The sequence below is a fragment of the Nerophis lumbriciformis genome, linkage group LG20, assembly GCF_033978685.3.
Source record: "Nerophis lumbriciformis linkage group LG20, RoL_Nlum_v2.1, whole genome shotgun sequence".
In the NCBI taxonomy this organism is placed as follows: domain Eukaryota; kingdom Metazoa; phylum Chordata; class Actinopteri; order Syngnathiformes; family Syngnathidae; genus Nerophis; species Nerophis lumbriciformis.
In genome coordinates, this window is record NC_084567.2 from 26,362,254 (window position 1) to 26,381,307 (window position 19,054).

A 19,054-nucleotide genomic window follows, 5' to 3' on the forward strand; every position below is an offset into this window, starting at 1 on the left:
AGTCAGACCTACACTGTTTCAATATCCATTTCTCTGTTCTCAATTGTTGATGACTGATGATAACAACCAAACCCAACCCAAATTTATTATTAGCCTGTGGAAAAAGTTTATTTTGATATTTACCTCAGAAGGCTGCAAATAGAAAAGAGGCATTACATTTTTATTTTTATTTTATTTGATATGCCATTGATATTTTTTTATTATTATTATTATTATTATTTGAAACTCGATTTTGCATGTCACTATAAAGTTATATAAGCCTTGCTTGTTCAATATTCAATGCAAAACTTGTTTAGGTCCCTATTTAAAGGTTAATTTGGCCCGTGGCTTTGTTCAGTTTAGAATGTTGGCCCACTCTGTATTTGAGTTTGACACCCCTGCTTTAAAGTATTAAGTGATGTAATCTTCTCGCATGCGTGGACAAATCGTGGTTTCCGATACTTTAGCGCATGCGCAGACACATTGGGCACCTCAATAAATCATTTTTTTTAATGCCGCACGGAGGCGCTGTGAGTTATTGTTGTATTCATTCCCGCGAAGAAGAAGCAGATCCCACAACAATAACACTGCTAGCAAGAAGAGAATGTGAGCAATTTCGCTCTTGAATCCTACTCATAAATCTTCATTCTAATACCGAACGACAGCTTCTACATATAAGTAACGTCACGGAAAGTAGTTTGCGGCGGCAAGTTTTTCTGGTCGAGCTCCCATTTAGACTTTTAGCCGCTAGCTTAGCGTGTAGTCAGCGTACTTGTTGTTTGATGTCAGTGGCGTCACGCTGCGTGTGCAAACATGGAGAGTTTGTACAAGCGCAAAATGTTCGCTTCAATGCGCAAAACCAAGACCGACCTGTCGAAGAAGAGGGAGATCGGCTTGCCCGCGTCCATCCTGGACGACAGTGACGAAGGCTCCTTCTCCTCGTCCTCGTCCTCCAGGTCCCAGTCCGACTTCCACAGCTCCCCTGAGGACAGCGACCAGGACGAGTGGAAAAGGACTGACTCCGGGGACACTTCCAGCGACCACAGCCGCTCCGTGACTCGCAAGAAGCGGTCCTTCCTGGGAGGACGGGACAGCTCGTCCTCATCCTCGTCCTCATCCTCATCTTCCAGCACTGGCAAAGATGATGATGATGATGATGATGATGGTGGTGATGGGGGGAAGAAGAAGAAGGATGATGCAAGTCAAGTGAAGAAGATGGGGCCGCCACGGAAGAGGAGTCGGCTCCAGCGACAAGATGATTCGGACTCGGACGGCGCGGACGAGAAGCGGAAAAAAGAAGCGACTGAGAAGGCCAAGAGGAGACAAAGACACAACAAGCTGCTGGCGCTGTCCAAGAGGATGAAGGCCCGGGTTCCGAGTCGCAGGTGGAACCGTGTCAAACAGGTAACCCACTTGTGGAACATCGTCCCACGCACATGGCGAAGCAGACCCTTTAAAGGCCTACTGAAATGATTTTTTTTATTTAAACGGGGATAGCAGATCCATTCTATGTGTCATACTTGATCATTTCGCGATATTGCCATATTTTTGCTGAAAGGATTTAGTATAGAACAACGACGATAAAGTTCGCAACTTTTGGTCGCTGATAAAAAAAAAAGCCTTGCCTGTACCGGAAGTAGCGTGACGTCACTAGTTGAAAGTCTCCTCACATTTCCCCATTGTTTACACCAGCAGCGAGAGCGAATGGGACCGAGAAAGCGACGATTACCCTATTAATTTGAGCCAGGATGAAAGATTTGTGGATGAGGAACGTGAGAGTGAAGTATTAGAGTGCAGTGCAGGACACATCTTAGGTACAAGGGCTCATTGGATTCCACACTCTCTCCTTTTTCTATTGTGGATCATGGATTTGTATTTTTAACCACCTCGGATACTATATCCTCTTGCAAATGAGAGTCGAGAACGCGAAATGGACATTCACAGTGACTTTTATCTCCACGACAATACATCGGTGAAGCACTTTAGCTACGGAGCTAACGTGATAGCATCGGGCTTAACTGCAGATAGAAACAAAAGAAATAAACCCCTGACTGGAAGGCTAGACAGAAAATCAACCATACTATTAAACCATGGACCTGTAACTACACGGTTAATGCTTTCCAGCCTGGCGAAGCTTAAAGGGGAACATTATCACAATTTCAGAATGGTTAAAACCATTAAAAATCAGTTCCCAGTGGCTTATTATATTTTTCGAAGTTTTTTTCAAAATTTTACCCATCACGCAATATCCCTAAAAAAAGCTTCAAAGTGCCTGATTTTAACCATCGTTATAAACACCCGTCCATTTTCCTGTGACGTCACATAGTGAAGCCAACACAAACAAACATGGCGGAAAGAACAGCAAGCTATAGCGACATTAGCTCGGATTCAGACTCGGATTTCAGCGGCTTAAGCGATTCAACAGATTACGAATGTATTGAAACGGATGGTTGTAGTGTGGAGGCAGGTAGCGAAAACGAAATTGAAGAAGAAACTGAAGCTATTGAGCCATATCGGTTTGAACCGTATGCAAGCGAAACCGACGAAAACGACACGACAGCCAACGACACGGGAGAAAGCGAGGACGAATTCGGCGATTGCCTTCTAACCAACGATTGGTATGTGTTTGTTTGGCATTAAAGGAAACTAACAACTATGAACTAGGTTTACAGCATATGAAATACATTTGGCAACAACATGCACTTTGAGAGTGCAGACAGCCCAATTTTCATCAATTAATATATTCTCTAGACATACCCTCATCCGCACTCTTTTCCTGAAAGCTGATCTGTCCAGTTTAAGGGACGGTGTGAGCCAAGACATCCAGGGGGTTTAGCTCGCTCGTCTGCGGGAACAAACTGCCGCCATTGCTTGCCGTGCTACCGAGGGCCTTTGTCCCTGAATTGCTCACACACTCCGGCAGATTCAATGGGGGTCTTGCGGAAGATTTCTTTGACTTTATCGTTGGAAATGCATCTGCTTTGAGTGTCGCAGGATATCCACACATTCTTGCCATCTCTGTCGTAGCATAGCTTTCGTCGGTAAAGTGTGCGGAACAAACGTCCAATTTCTTGCCACTTTTGCATCTTTGGGCCACTGGTGCAACTTGAATCCGTCCCTGTTCGTGTTGTTACACCCTCCGACAACACACTGACGAGGCATGATGTCTCCAAGGTACGGAAAACAGTCGAAAAAAACGGAAAATAACAGAGCTGATTTGACTCGGTGTTTGAGAAAATGGCGGATTGCTTCCCGATGTGACGCCACGTTGTGACGTCATTGCTCCGAGAGCGAATATTAGAAAGGCGTTTAATTCGCCAAAATTCACCCATTTAAAGTTCGGAAATCCGTTAAAAAAATATATGGTCTTTTTTCTGCAACATCAAGGTATATATTGACTAGGGCTGCAGCTAACGATTATTTTTCTATCGATTAATCTATAGATTATTTTTTTCGATTAATCGGTTAATCTATAGATTATTTTTTCGATTAATCTATAGATTATTTTTCCTTTTACCGATTTTTTTATTTATTTAAAATGAAGGGGAAAAAATAAATGTAGGGCAGTTTTTTCAAAAGGCATGGCTTTTATTTACAAAAAAAAAAGTATGGCCACTCAGTCAACATTGACAACAACATGACAAAATATTCTGTAACAATGTAAACATTTAAAACTTTTAACATTTAACAAAATTAAAAGTAGCTTATTTGCTTTTTAATGTGCAAATATAAAAGTAAACATCCAGTGCAAATCTTAATATTCTGGAATAGTATAAGCATTTCAAAAGTAAAAGTATTGCTTATTTTGCTTTAAAATTTGCAAAAATAAAGATAAACATCCAATACAAAAAAGTGCAAAACGGAAATATTCTGTAACAAGTGTAAACATTTCAACAAAAGTAAAAGTATTGCTTATTTGCTAAAATGTGCAAAAATAAAGCTAAACATCCAATACAAAAAAGTGTACAGTGTAAACATTTCAACAAAAGTAAAAGTATTGCTTATTTTGCTTAATAACACAACAATGATAGTATGATTAAAGTGAAAGTTAATTGTTCGTTTGTACATAGTATATGTAACTGTTAATGTTGTAAAAGGTATTTGCACAACTAATTAACGTTAGCGTTTGTGACACGTCTTGTGCCGTGGGGTTCTTTCAGGACCGACAGACTGAACGCCAGACGGCTTTGCCAGGTTTACAATCTTTTAATTTTACACAAAGTCTTTTCTCTTCCAACTGCGCGGATCGCGCACCTGGGCACGATTGCGGCGTCGCTCCCGGCGCGCCCCGCCTCGCCGCCGCCGCCTCTCCACAGCGTTAAAGAGGAGCGCGTCTTTGTAAACACTGAACAGGCACGCCAAACGCGCCTCTCAGAGCGAAACGGTGCTTTAGTTTATGAATTTACAACGCAAATACAAATGACACATTCATGTTTTTGTGTAATAATGACAACGTATACGCACGCGGACGATTGACTTGTTGATGGTGATGGCAAGAACGCTGTCGGGGGTTTTCTTTTCAAATGTTCGTTCATAGCCGTTGTGCTGCTATGATAGGCCATTTCCGCTCGACACAGTGTGCATACAACAACATTATTAGGCCGTTTATTGAAATACTCCCACACTTTTGACGACTTTTGGCGTGCTTTTTTCCCCTCGCTCGCATCGTCTGCTTTGCGCTCCGCCATGACAGTAAAGTAGTGTGACGTAAATATGCGACGCGCCGACGCACAAAAACGGCGTCGACGTATTTACGTAACCGATGACGTCGACTACGTCGACGCGTCGTTTCAGCCTTAATATTGACGCTTACATAGGTCTGGTGATAATGTTCCCCTTTAACAATGCTGTTGCTAACGACGCCATTGAATCTAACTTAGCTACGAACCTCGACAGAGCTATGATAAAAACATTAGTTCTCCACCTACGCCAACCCTCATCTGCTCATCAACACCGAAGCTCACCTGCGTTCCAGCGTTTGACGGAGCGACGAAGGACTTCAACCGATCATCGATGCGGTCGGCGGCTAGCGTCGGATAGCGCGTCTGCTATCCAAGTCAAAGTCCTCCTGGTTGTGTTGCTGTAGCCAGACGCTAATACACCGATCGCATCTACAGCTTTCTTCTTTGCAGTCTCCATTGTTCATTAAACAAATTGCAAAAGATTCACCAACACAGATGTCCAGAATACTGTGGAATTTTGCGATGAAAACTGAGCTTTTTTTCTTGGATACAATGGCGTCCCAATACTTCCGTTTCAACCATCGACATCACGCGCAAACGTCATCATACCTAGACATTTTCAACCGGAAGTTTCGCAGGAAATTTAAAATTGCACTTTATAAGTTAACCCGGCCGTATTGGCATGTGTTGCAATGTTAAGATTTCATCGATATATAAACTATCAGACTGCGTGGTCGGTAGTAGTGGGTTTCAGTAGGCCTTTAACACAGGCCTGGGCAATTATTTTGACTCAGGGGCCACATTTAGAGAAAAAAAATGTGTCTGGGGGCCGGTATATCTATTGTTAGGGACACTAATACAAAACCTCACAATAATGTCTGATTGAATGCTAAAAACGTTATGACAGACTGCCTTAAAAAACGTAATGGAATTTTAAATTTTTCTATGAATGATAAAACACTGAATATTGACGAAATATGAACGTCACACCCCCATTCGATGGACATATTTTACAATCAAGTGAAACGCAACAAAAATGCAACAAACAGTGAAATATGAACGCGAAGGGTACAAAATAAACCCACCTACAATCTGATATATCTGATATATCACTAAGCTTTAGAACTCAGTTGTGAAAATCTCCTTCTGCGTCTGTGGAAACGCTTCCCGCCCACACTGCTGTGCTCGTCTGAGCTGCTGTGACGTAGATCAGTGGTTCTCAAATGGGGGTACCCGTACCCCTGGGGGTACTTGAAGGTATGCCAAGGGGTACGTGGGATTTAAAAAAAATGTCTGTCAAAAAGAACTGAAAAGAAATGCAACAATGCAATATTCAGTGTTGACAGCTAGATTTTTTGTGGACATGTTCCATAAATATTGATGTTAAAGATTTCTTTTTTTGTGAAGAAATGTTTAGAATTAAGTTCATGAATCCAGAAGGATCTCTATTACAATCCCCAAAGAGGGCACTTTAAGTTGATGATTACTTCTATGTGTAGAAATCTTTATTTATAATTGAATCACTTGTTTATTTTTCAACAAGGTTTTTAGTTATTTTTACATCTTTTTTTCCAAATAGTTCAAGAAAGACCACAACAAATTAGCAATATTTTGCACTGTTATACAATTTAATAAATCAGAAACTGATGACATAATGCTGTATTTTACTTCTTTATCTCTTTTTTTTCCAACCAAAAATGCTTTGCTCTGATTAGGGGGTACTTGACTAAAAAAAATGTTCACAGGGGGTACATCACTGAAAAAAGGTTGAGAACTACTGACGTAGACTACCATAGTAACTAATTATATGACCATAGTAACTAATTAGATGACCATAGTAACTAATTAGATTACCATAGTAACTGGTATATCATCTATAAGCGCAGATTTCAACCATTGAAAGACTTAGTATAGTTGAAGACTTACGGTCATTAGGAAACATCACTGCACATCATAATGGCAGCTACACTTTCCATCTTAAACATTTAAAAAAATGATTTGAGAATGTCCGGCGGGCCAGATTGAAAAGCTTAACGGGCCGCATGTGGCCCCCGGGCCTTAATTTGCCCAGGTCTGCTTTAACTGTTAATGGGTCTGCTTTGATTGATTGATTGATTGAGACTTTTATTAGTAGATTCCACAGTACAGTACATATTCCGTACAATTGACCACTAAATGGTAACACCCCAATACGTTTTTCAACTTGTTTAAGTCGGGGTCCACGTTAATCAATTCATGGTATAAATATATACTATCAGCATAATACAGTCATCACACAAGTTAATCATCAGAGTAAATACATTGAATTATTTGTATTATTTACAATCCGGGGGGGTTAGGTTTGGTTGATATCAGCACTTCAGTCATCAACAATTATATCATCTGAGAAATGGACATTGAAACAGTGTAGGTCTGGCTTGGTAGGATATGTACAGCGAGTAGTGAACATAGTGAGCTCAGAAAGCATAAGAACAAGTATATACATTTGATTATTTACAATTGATTATTTACAATCCGGGGAGGTGGGATGTGGTGGGGGGAGGGTGTTAGCCTAGGGTTGTAGTTGCCTGGAGGTGTTCTTTTAGTGCGGTTTTGAAGGAGTGTAGAGATGCACTTTTTTTTACACTTGTTGGGAGTGCATTCCACATTGATGTGGCATAGAAGGAGAATGAGTTAAGACCTTTGTTAGATCGGAATCTGGGTTTAACGTGGTTAGTGGAGTTCCCCCTGGTGTTGTGGTTATGGCGGTCATTTACGTTATGGAAGTAGTTTGACATGTACTTCGGTATCAGGGAGGTGTAGCGGATTTTATAGACTAGGCTCAGTGCAAGTTGTTTTACTCTGTCCACCCTGAGCCAGCCCACTTTGGAGAAGTGGGTAGGAGTGAGGTGTGATCTGGGGTGGAGGTCTAGAAGTAACCTGACTAGCTTGTTCTGGGATGTTTGGAGTCTAGATTTGAGGGTACTGGAGGTGCTGGGGTACCAAGAGGTGCATGCGTAATCAAAAAGGGTTGAATGAGAGTTCCCGCTAGAATCTTCATGGTGCTTTTGTTGACCAGAGAGGAGAAGGTAGATGTCTTCCATGTCCTCGACGGACAGCACTTAGAGGCACATGATTTACCATTTCACCCAGGAGTCTCTCACGTACCCCGCAGCAATGGTTCCGTCAGGGCAGCCAGGCTCCCCAGAACCTCTTTTCCTCGTCGAAAAGATTTTGTCAATTGAGTCGAGAGTCCAGCTAATCAATTCCATGTCTGGTGTTTAGATTTGGAGGACAGCGCAGAGAAAGAGGCTCCAAAAAGTGTAGACAGGACAAGACAAAGAGAGCAAGCAGGGAGAAGACAGGAGGGGAAAAGAAATGCAACCGCCCCCACCAAGAACCAAGGCAGAAAGATGTAACGGTATTAAGGACATGGTACAATATTATTGTGGTATATGTAAAAAAAAAAAGATTTAAAAAGTGGCAGGAATGTTTAGGATAAGAACACTTAGCGTAATTGAACACAAACATAATGCTAAAATGTTCTACTCATTTATTACTATAAACATACATTTTTAAGTGCAAAGAATTGTGCAGAGTTTCAAATATTTAAAAAAAATTAAGTGACAATGTAAACATCCAGTTTAACAAGTGTAAAACAATAATGTTCACTTTAGTGTCTTTCAACTTTTACTTTATGAGAAACCGTGTCCTCCGCAGTGGACATGTTTATATCTGTCTGGAAAATGCTGTTTCTCAGAAAAGTTAACTAATTATCCATCTATCCCTTTTCTACCGCGTGTCCCTTTAACTTTTAATAATGTAAATACCTCACAAACTGATGCTTAGCTTCGCTGGCTTCAAATACATATTCTGGATGACAGTTTGTGAGGTCTCGACGTGTCTCGAGTGTACACGGTTTTCCGCCAGAGTGCAAATAGGCTCCAGCAACCCTGCGACATCGAGAGAGACAAGAGGTAGAAAATGAATGATAGATTGAGGATTTGTTAGGCAGTTTTTCAGTTTCCTCATATTTCTGGCATTGAACATTTTATTTTGGTGATTACCTCCGTGCAGTGCGATGTGACAGGCTGGCTCTGTGTCGCCTCGGAAACGCTCAAGACGAAAGTGGCACACATTGCTTTGCAGAATGTAGACTTTCTTACCTACGCCAAAGAGGTTGTGTTTTCGCCAGGGTTTGTTTGTCTATTTGCTAGCAACATAACTCAAATAGTTATGGCTAGATTTTGATGACTGTGACAGTCACAGTATTATTGTGAAGACCTTGAAACCGGAATACCGTGGAACAATTTCGGAAGATTAAAATAAAAATTAAAAGGCATTATACGCATTAAGTTTTTCTTGTTGCACTCAAAGAACAACTTACAAATGTATATATTAAATACAGTCTGCCATAATTTAGGATTAGGTTGAAATAGAATAAAAAGCTTTACTGACATTGTATTAAATGCCTCATGATTTATAGTGGCCACTCTTGGTCTGTGCTTTAAGACAAATAAAATAATTAGCAAATACTAAAAACAATACTATGGCTGAAACTACACAGATAAGACATGTAGAAGGTGAAACACACATTGTTAAAGATAAAACACAAATTGTACCAATTTGTTACAAAATTCAGTCATTTCACTTGTGCTGCTAGCTTAATGCTAACATACAATGGACAATCTCATTGACAGGCTAACAAGATTAGCATTTACTCTTTAACAAATTTGATTCTGAAGGAAGAAATTTGACATTAAACAGAAAATGCATTTCTACTCACCGAAATATAGTCACCAAACTGTGGAAACAAATATTGACGGCTAACGTACTACTAGTCTAGTTCGCTATTCTGCACTCTGTCGGCTAACTACGGATGCCTGTTCTCAAATGTAAAATCTAAAAAAAATAAATGAATATACATTTTTTACTTGTGGCGGCCACAAGTAAATGAATGTATGGGAAACACTGATAAGCAGTCAGATATTTTATGAGGCAATCCAACTGTTGATGATAAGTGGCCGTAATTCACCACTGAAAAGGAGAGAAAAGAAGGTCAATACGATTATTTTAGGTACACTAAGTATACAATGACAGTAATGGATTTGGGACGGCACTACACTGTCAACATTAACACAGTCAGAATTTTAGTACACAGTGTACTAGGGTTGTACCGGTACCAAAATGTATATCGATACTTTTCCAAATAAAGGGAACTACTAAAATATTTCAATTTTGGCTTTATTTTAACAGAAAAGCTTACAATACAATAAACATATGTTTCCTGTTGCACTCAAAGAACAATTTTAGAAGGTTAAAATATAAATTAAAGGGCATTAAACACATTGTGTTTTTCTTGCTATACAAGTATAACCCATTGTTGCACCCAAAGAGCAATTTACAATTTTCCATAATCAAGAATTAGATTAGAATATAATAAAAAAGCTTTATTAATATACTATTCAATTATTTTTGATTTATGGTTACCAATCCTGGTCTGTGTTTTAAGAAAAATACAATTATTAGTAAATACTAAAAACAAAACTATGGATAAATGTAAATAGATAAGCCATGTAGCAGGTAAAACACACATTTGTTAAAGATGAAACACAAATTGTAGCAATTTTTTACCAAATTCAGCCATTTTACTTGCACTGGTTGACGTTAGATGGGCGGTCTTAACTTCTCTAATATTTGGCATCCATCCAAGCAGCTGTGTGCGCGTCTACGTATTACATTTGCACAGCAGGGGAGCTGGTTAACTTATGAGAGTAGCGTACGTGTGTTTGTGAGAATGGCAACGTGTTGTCTGAATGACATCAGTGAGTGCGTGGGTGAGTAAAGAGAGGGAGAGGTAGCACATGCACTGCGCAGTAGAAAAATAACGGATCCTGTTATGTCCCGCAAAACTAATAATAAAGCAACCAGAATGTTACAAATCGGCGGCCTCGAATACTGACAGGAAAGCAGAGCTTAGAAGACCCATTGTAAAGTGAAGGGTTACCCCCGACCAAAATATCGACTCCAAAGGGAACGTCTGCCCTGTGCTCCTTGACGACAGTCTGCACCGGAGCCAAACAGCAGGACAGGTGTAACAACTACATTATTACCTGTCACTCTTTAAACTCCTTGTGCAGATCTGAATGTTCATTATTTAAATGTTTACCTAAGTTTGAAGCAAAGGTGATAATACTAATCGCCACGTTTGGCGAGGCGTGTTTTAAAGCAACACTTGAAGCGCGGCGCTTCCTTGTTTGAAGCATCACCTTTTACCGTTGGTTTTGAAGCCCAAATACCTCCATATTGCGCTTCACGCACCCTCTTTGCTAACCAGTAGAAATTGTGTTTTTTGCCATTCTTCCACTTGAAGGTGTTATTGCTTGTGTGTGCGTTTTGACACTATCAACATCATGCGCCTTGGGTCTGTAGTCACCGCCGCACAGCGGCATTAGGATGAAAGAATGGTACCGGTATTTTCAAAGGCAGTATAGTACCGATTTCAATCAATTAGTATCACGGTACGTTATTAGTACCGGTATACCGTCCAACCCTACAGTGTACACAGTATTACGTATTGAAGTGTACTGACCCAAGCATTCCATTTGAGACCCAGCACTGTCACAGTCTTGTACTTTCAGGATGAGGATTCCAAAGATGATGAAGAGGAATCTGATGGAGATAAAGATGGAGGAAATGACGGCAAGGCTGAAGCATCATGTGCGGATGCAGGAGAAAAGAAAGAAGATGAGGACAAAGATAAAGCAGTCGAGAAGGTGTAAATCGTGAGCAATGGAGTATTTACGTTAAGACACAAGTCTACTGCGATGACTCATTAGCATCATGAAGGACAAGCTTGCATACAAGGAATCAATATTAATTAATAATAATATGGCAATGCAGCTGCTTGCGATGAAAAGTGGAGCTACTAGGTCTACACTTTTTTGTGATTGGGAATAATCCAACTTGTTTTGGGTGAAGAAATTAATCCTCCAGGCACTTTTGTTTTTCTTTTGTGTTCAGACTTGTCAGAAGACACCTTGCAGTATTAGGGAGCGAGTATGCAAATGTCAATGGATGTACAATCTAAAAACACAGGAAGCTCCATTTTAACAGTAGCTCGCAGTGTCAAACACATGTTGTACAAATGTGCTTTTTATTAATAGAAACACACAAAATACTGCTTCTTTTCAAGCAGGGGTCTCAAACTCAATTTACCTGGCACGTCAAATATTCACTTCATAATCATATTTTAACCAAATTATGACAGACATATTAACTTGTTCAGCAGCTATAGTGATCATTAGCTATGGAAGGCCTCAATTCATTGTAAATACAAAATGTATGCATTAGAAAACAAAACAAAAGGAAAGTTATATTTTGACACTAATGGGTTATTCAGAAGAATTTCAGAGACACTTCAGCTTGCTTAAAGGAACAACTAGCTAACAAACACACTCTGTAGGTCAGGGGCCTTCAACAGGGGTCCGCAGAGATACTGCAGGGGTTGTCATGAAATTTTTCGGTTGATTGAACATTTTTTATATATTCTTTTATATTCCCACTCGCAATTTATCCACAAATGTAAATGTCTTTAATTACAAAAAGACATTGATCCAACACAGTGCTGTGTAGTTTATAAATGGCAGTGACATGGCCATTATACTCACCTTGTAAGTTTGAAATAAAAACATGAATAAATAATACTATTATTACAGTCATGCTAGCCAGGCTGCCTACATCTATTTGGGGGTCCTTGGCCTGGAAAACATTGAAGACCCCTGCTTAGGGCAACGACTATCACTATTGGAGGATGGATGATATGTTTAAACCAGTGGTTCTTAACCTGGGTTCGATCGAACCCTACGGGTTCGGTGAGCCGGCCTCAGGGGTTCGGCGGAGGTCAAAACACACCCGACTCATCGTGTAAATACAAACTTCTCCCTATCGGCGTATTACGGATACGGCAACAGCAGAAGTCACACTGATTTGCAAGTGTGTAATTTGTTGTGAGTTTATGCACTGTGTTGGTTTTGTTCTTTGAACAAGGTGATGTTCATGCACGGTTCATTTTGTGCACCAGTAAAAAAACATGGTAACACTTTAGTATGGGGAACATATTCACCTTTAATTAGTTGTTTGTTAACATGCAAATTAGTAACATATTGGCTCTTAACTAGTCATTATTAAGTACTTATTAATGCCTTATTCGGCATGGCCTTATTATAACCATAACCCTCTAACCCTGGCCCTAACCCTAACCAAATAACTCTGAATTAAGTCTTTATTACTTAGAATATGTTCCCCTAGTGTCCAAATAACTCTAAATTAAGTCTTTGTTACTTAGAATATGTTCCCCTAGTGTCCAAATAACCTTAAATTAAGTCTTTGTTACTTAGAATATGTTCCCCTAGTGTCCAAATAACTCTAAATTTAGTCTTTGTTACTTAGAATATGTTCCCCTAGTGTCCAAATAACTCTAAATTAAGTCTTTGTTACTTAGAATATGTTCCCCATACTATAGTGTTACCAAAAACATATAACTTTGTCTTGAATTTGAAAAAAAACCATTTTATTTTTCACTAAAGAAGGGTTCGGTGAATGCGCATATGAAACTGGTGGGGTTCGGTACCTCCAACAAGGTTCAGAACCACTGGTTTAAACTCTAAACATGTACTTTTTGCAACTATTTACATAAAGATGCCGCAAAGCATGCTGGGTCAGAAATGATGCCAGTGTTCTGACAAAATGAGCTGCCTGGTCAAAAAAAGCTACCATTTACTATTTTCGATGGAAACAAAATGTAGGCTACCATTATTTGCCTCATTGGGAACTTCCTTACACTCTTAAGTGTCTAAATGCTTACTGGTCAGAAGACACAATTAAAGGAGCCTTATGTAGTAATCTGGGCAGAAATGGTACTGCAATCATGGTAAAAATTCTGTAGTCCCCCCCCCCCAAGCCTCCTCCCTGACTGAGGTTGCCAGATACCCGGCCGAATCCAGCTCGATCGACTGAGCTACTCCAAGGAACTTCCAACTTCCACTGCCTCTTACTAGGGGTTGAGGTGCTGGGACCATAATAGCTGAATAGAAAAGTGTTTTGTCAATAACAAATCTCTAACCAACACATTTTAAACAGAAATTAGTCTTTTTTTCAAGAAGAAGTACGTCATGCTTGTGTACAATATCACAACAAATGGCAATCATATGATTATTGTCAGTACTATCAGAAAACAAAGACTCAAACGAACTACAACCAATGGTGAAAATACAAACCCCGTTTCCATATGAGTTGGGAAATTGTGTTAGATGTAAATATAAACGGAATACAATGATTTGCAAATCATTTTCACCCCTTATTCAGTTGAATATGCTACAAAGACAACATATTTGATGTTCAAACTGATAAACATTTTTTTTTTTTTGCAAATAATCATTAACTTTAGAATTTGATGCCAGCAACACGTGACAAAGAAGTTGGGAAAGGTGGCAATAAATACTGATAAAGTTGAGGAATGCTCATCAAACACTTATTTGAACATCCAGCACAGGTGAACAGGCAAATTGGGAACAGGTGGGTGCCATGATTGGGTATAAAAGTAGAATCCATGAAATGCTCAGTCATTCAGAAACAAGGATGGGGCGAGGGTCACCACTTTGTCAACAAATGCGTGAGCAAATTGTTGAAAAGTTTAAGAAAAACTTTTCTCAACCAGCTATTGCAAGGAATTTAGGGATTTCACCATCTACGGTCCGTAATATCATCAAAGGGTTCAGAGAATCTGGAGAAATCACTGCACGTAAGCAGCTAAGCCTGTGACCTTCGATCCCTCAGGCTGTACTGCATCAACAAGCGACATCAGTGTGTAAAGGATATCACCACATGGGCTCAGGAACACTTCAGAAACCCACTGTCAGTAACTACAGTTACTGACAGCTACATCTGTAAGTGCAAGTTAAAACTCTCCTATGCAAGGCGAAAACCGTTTATCAACAACACCCAAAAACGCCGTCGGCTTCGCTGGGCCCGAGATCATCTAAGATGGACTCATGCAAAGTGGAAAAGTGTTCTGTGGTCTGACGAGTCCACATTTCAAATTGTTTTTGGAAATATTCGACATTGTGTCATCCGGACCAAAGGGGAAGTGAACCATCCAGACTGTTATTGACGCAAAGTTCAAAAGCCAGCATCTGTGATGGTATGGGGGTGCATTAGTGCCCAAGGCATGGGTAACTTACACATCTGGGAAGGCACCATTAATGCTGAAAGGTACATACAGGTTTTGGAACAACATATGCTGCCATCTAAGCGCCATCTTTTTCATGGACGCCCCTGCTTATTTCAGCAAGACAATGCCAAGCCACATTCAGCACGTGTTACAACAGCGTGGCTTCGTAAAAAAAGAGTGCGGGTACTTTCCTGGCCCGCCTGCAGTCCAGACCTGTCTCCCATCGAAAATGTGTGGTGCATTATGAAGCGTAAACTCCGACAGCAGAGACCCCGGACTGTTGAACGACTAAAGCTCTACATAAAACAAGAATGGGAAAGAATTCCACTTTCAAAGCTTCAACAATTAGTTTCCTCAGTTCCCAATCGTTTGAGTGTTGTTAAAAGAAAAGGTGATGTAACACAGTGGTGAACATGCCCTTTCCCGACTACTTTGGCACGTGTTGCAGCCATGAAATTCTAAGTTAATTATTATTTGCAAAAAAAAAAAAAAAAGTTTATGAGTTTGAACATCAAATATCTTGTCATTCATTGAATATGGGTTGAAAAGGATTTTCAAATTATTGTATTCTCTTTATATTTACATCTAACACAATTTCCCAACTCATATGGAAACGGGGTTTGTACAAGTAATAAGAAACGTAATTGCCTTACTTACCAATCAAGGAGGAACTTAGCAAGTTTGGCGTCAGATGAAAAAATCTTCTCCGCCTTCAATCGTCTCCATCTTTCAAACCCATCCCTGATACAAATCCTCGTTTTGTTCCTGGCTTTGTCATGAATAAGTTGAGAATCGTAACGACGTCTTTTAGATTTACTAAGGTCTGACATATTTAGTAACTATACCAGTGGCAGTAGCTATACTAAGATGGCGGTGCGTAACTGGCAACCTGGATGTGGCACATTAATGGACTTTCCAATTGGTTTAAACGGTGGAGGGAGGGGCATCGAAATTAAAACAATAACACGATTTCGGGGCTGTAAATCTAATTTTGAAATGAGTATATCCCTGCTGAACTACTGTTATCAGTTATAGAGGTGTTAGAAAAGAACATGATTTATTAATGCCTTTTGATATATCAGGGCCATTTAATGATGACTTGACATTAAATTCTTACATATGTCTCCTTTAAAGAAATATAAATCAAAATAATGACTTACTTGTAGGGCGAGTGACACAGTCTACACAATGTAAGTCTACACAAAGTAGTTAATTGTGATTGATACTTTGCTCGAGGAAAACTTTAGCATTGATGCGCTGTTTTAATGGGTAGCGCATGTTGACAGAACACTGGCTCCCAGCATGTTTTGCGGCACTTGTTTTGAGAAAATTTGCCAAAGTTTGGTGTTAAGAGTTGATATATTTTGTTTGTGGTACTTGCCCTGTGTATTTGTTGTGTTGCCATTTTTGTGTTTGGACCGGAATTTTGTGTTCTGTCTACAATTTTGTTTTATTTGCAACTGCCCAGTGTGCGCGGGCTGCATTTACACTAAAATATGATGTGACGTACAGCAAGGGGCTGTGAGTTTGAGACCTCTGATGTAAAGTGTTCCTATCCTACACGTGTACAGTTTCAGACTTATGTATATGTTTCTAAAGTGGTTCCGATGATGTGGAAGTGTCATCTGATGAGATTGGTGTGGTTTTAAAACGATCCCTGCTTTCATTTTTATCAAACTTCTAAATCTAGTGAACGGTCGAGTACGAGAACGTCACGAGATTTCCACGAAATGTTTTGAATTCCTCTCGTCACAACTTTAGGTGACTTTTCATGTATGACAACTTTCCCGGTTTCCAGCACTAATCACTGCTCAGTAGCGTTTTTTTTATTATGTTAATAGGGTGTAAGAATTGTGCATCTACAGTGGGTCTGGGTTAGTTTTTGCCTCATCCCTCACGTAAAGCGTGAGTGAAGAATGTGTGAAGAATGCACCACAGACCTGATCCGGCCTGATATGTCCGAAAGAAAAAGAGATGATACAGTATTATCTGCTCACAGATGCTATCTGATGCTACCGTGAATCAACAGGAATATGTTTAGTTTTCCGGGGATGTAAGACCTACCTCACGATCACTACTTCTCTGTTTGGTGAACACATTTAGCCAGATTGTCCAATATTTATCCACTTATACCAAATTGTTCTTTACTGTTTGAGGAAGCATGGCTCTATGCCAGTGTTTTTCAACCACTGTGCCGCGGCACACGAGTGTACCGTGAGATATTGTCTGGTGTGCCGTGGGAGATTATGTAATTTCACCTAATTGGGTTAAAAATATTTTTGCCAAACCAGTAATTATAATCCGCAAATGTGCCGTTGTTGAGTGTCTGTACTGTCGAGAGATTGGCAGATTAACCATGTAATACTCTTCCATATCAGTAGGTGGCAGCAGGAAGCTAATTGCTTTGTAGATGTTGGTTACATGGTTTGTCGTGATCACATTATGCAGACGACAGCGATAGGCAGTGTGCAGGTGAAAAGGTAACTAATGCTTAAACCAAAAATAAACAAAAGACGAGTGACGCTAAGAAAAGGCATTGAAGCTTAGAGATGGCTCTGCAGAATGAAACTTAAACTGAAATGGCTGCAAAGTAAACAAAAACAGAATGCTGGACGACAGCAAAGACTTACAGCGTGTGGAGCAGACGGTGTCCACAAAGTACATCCATACATGACATGACAATTGGCGTGCTGTGACAGGTCGTGACTGTACACCTACTTTGAGACAAGAGCTATAGTGATGCATGGTTGGTTATGGTTTAAATTCATATCCAACAATTGCGAGAACGACTTTTTAATGTCAATAACGGCTGCGGAGTTAAATTTTTTTGTGTTTTATGCTGGTGGTGTGCCTCCGGATTTCTTCAATGTATAAAATGTGCTTTGGCTCAGAAAAGGTTGAAAAACACTGTTCTATGCGGCCCTTAACCAATCGCAACAGAACAGGAAGAACAAGAATCCATGAGTTTTGGCCAAGAGAAGAAGGCAGATTTTTTTTTTAGCAACTTAATGAGTTTTTTTTTTTCACTGTCCTTTTAAAAGCTCCTGAAATGAAATTGATTTGTTCTGAAAGCCTTGTTTTATGCCAATATGATGGCCAAAGTTTCTGCATAAGTTGTTTCCTGCACATTATTTTCATTATAAATTCATTACCCGCATATGAAAATGACTTCAGCACAGCTTCAGACGATCGACATCATCAGCTGAGTTCAGGAACAACGTGAATTGAGTGATCATGCATTGCTGTCAGTGCTAACATGATATATTTTATGTTATGTTCTACTACCAACACATTTGTCTGTCTGTTATCTAGTTAAAAGACAAAATGTGTAGCCAATAGTGGGTCATATTTTGTTTGCTGTTATAACAATTTTTAATGAAACGTCTTTCAAATATCTTATTATTTGACAACACATTCTTATGAATGAACTAAAAGATTGTAATTGATGAGCATGAATGAGGCTTTTGATGGAATTATCTTTTTATGACTTGACTTGAGTGTCAGACACATCAATGAGGCCGCTTGTAAAATACATGTAAATGTTTTCCAAAACAACCTTTTTACTATGTAAGAAGTTATGTGTGTAAATGTAACACACCGGTCATTTGAAATGTGCTTTTTTTTACCTTCATGACTGCATTTCAGTGACGATGTGCTTACATAGTAAAAACAATAATTTTGTGTATATTTGCAGCTCCATAGAAGATTGGCATATTACTCACTGTCAACTGCAGCAGCTTAAAACAATCATGTTTGAGGCCTTGAGTGTGTTTTATTCAACCTGTCAGCAACAATGTTGTGTGTTTGTTGAAAAGCAGCAAGCTTCATGATTAATAAAGATTTTGTTTTACCCAAAAAACATTTTCCAGTTTCCATTCTCAAACAAACACATTATTTCAATCAAATCAAATACAATTAAACCGCATTAGTAAACTCCATCCATCCATTTTCTACCGCTTGTCCCTTCTGGGGTCCCTGGGGGTGCTGAAGCCTATCTCAGCTGCATTCGGGTGGAAGGCGGGGTACACCCTGGACAAGTCACCATCTCATCACAGGGCCAACACAGATAGACAGACAACATTCACACTCACATTCACACACTAGGGCCAATTTAGTGTTGCCAATCAACCTATCCCCAGGTGCATGTTTTTGGCGGTGGGAGAAAGCCGGAGTAACCGGAGGG

At 39.8% G+C, this 19,054-nt stretch overlaps 1 protein-coding gene across 3 annotated transcripts; it reads left to right on the forward strand.

The window, feature by feature from the left end:
* The first annotated feature begins 411 nt into the window (after positions 1 to 411).
* LOC133619585 (uncharacterized) lies at positions 412 to 18,730 on the forward strand. Of its 3 annotated transcripts, none has more exons than XM_061980711.2 (2): positions 412 to 1,383; positions 7,926 to 8,117. In XM_061980711.2, the coding sequence occupies exons 1-2, from the start codon at positions 793 to 795 to the stop codon at positions 7,965 to 7,967; spliced, it is 633 nt and encodes a 210-aa protein (XP_061836695.2). In that variant the 5' UTR covers positions 412 to 792; the 3' UTR covers positions 7,968 to 8,117. The 3 variants fall into 3 exon arrangements, with proteins under 3 accessions (XP_061836695.2, XP_061836693.2, XP_061836694.2); XM_061980709.2 differs by lacking the exon at positions 7,926 to 8,117 and adding an exon at positions 11,268 to 18,730 and having other exon boundaries at positions 413 to 1,383; XM_061980710.2 differs by lacking the exon at positions 7,926 to 8,117 and adding an exon at positions 11,282 to 18,730 and having other exon boundaries at positions 427 to 1,383.
* Positions 18,731 to 19,054: the final 324 nt, after the last annotated feature.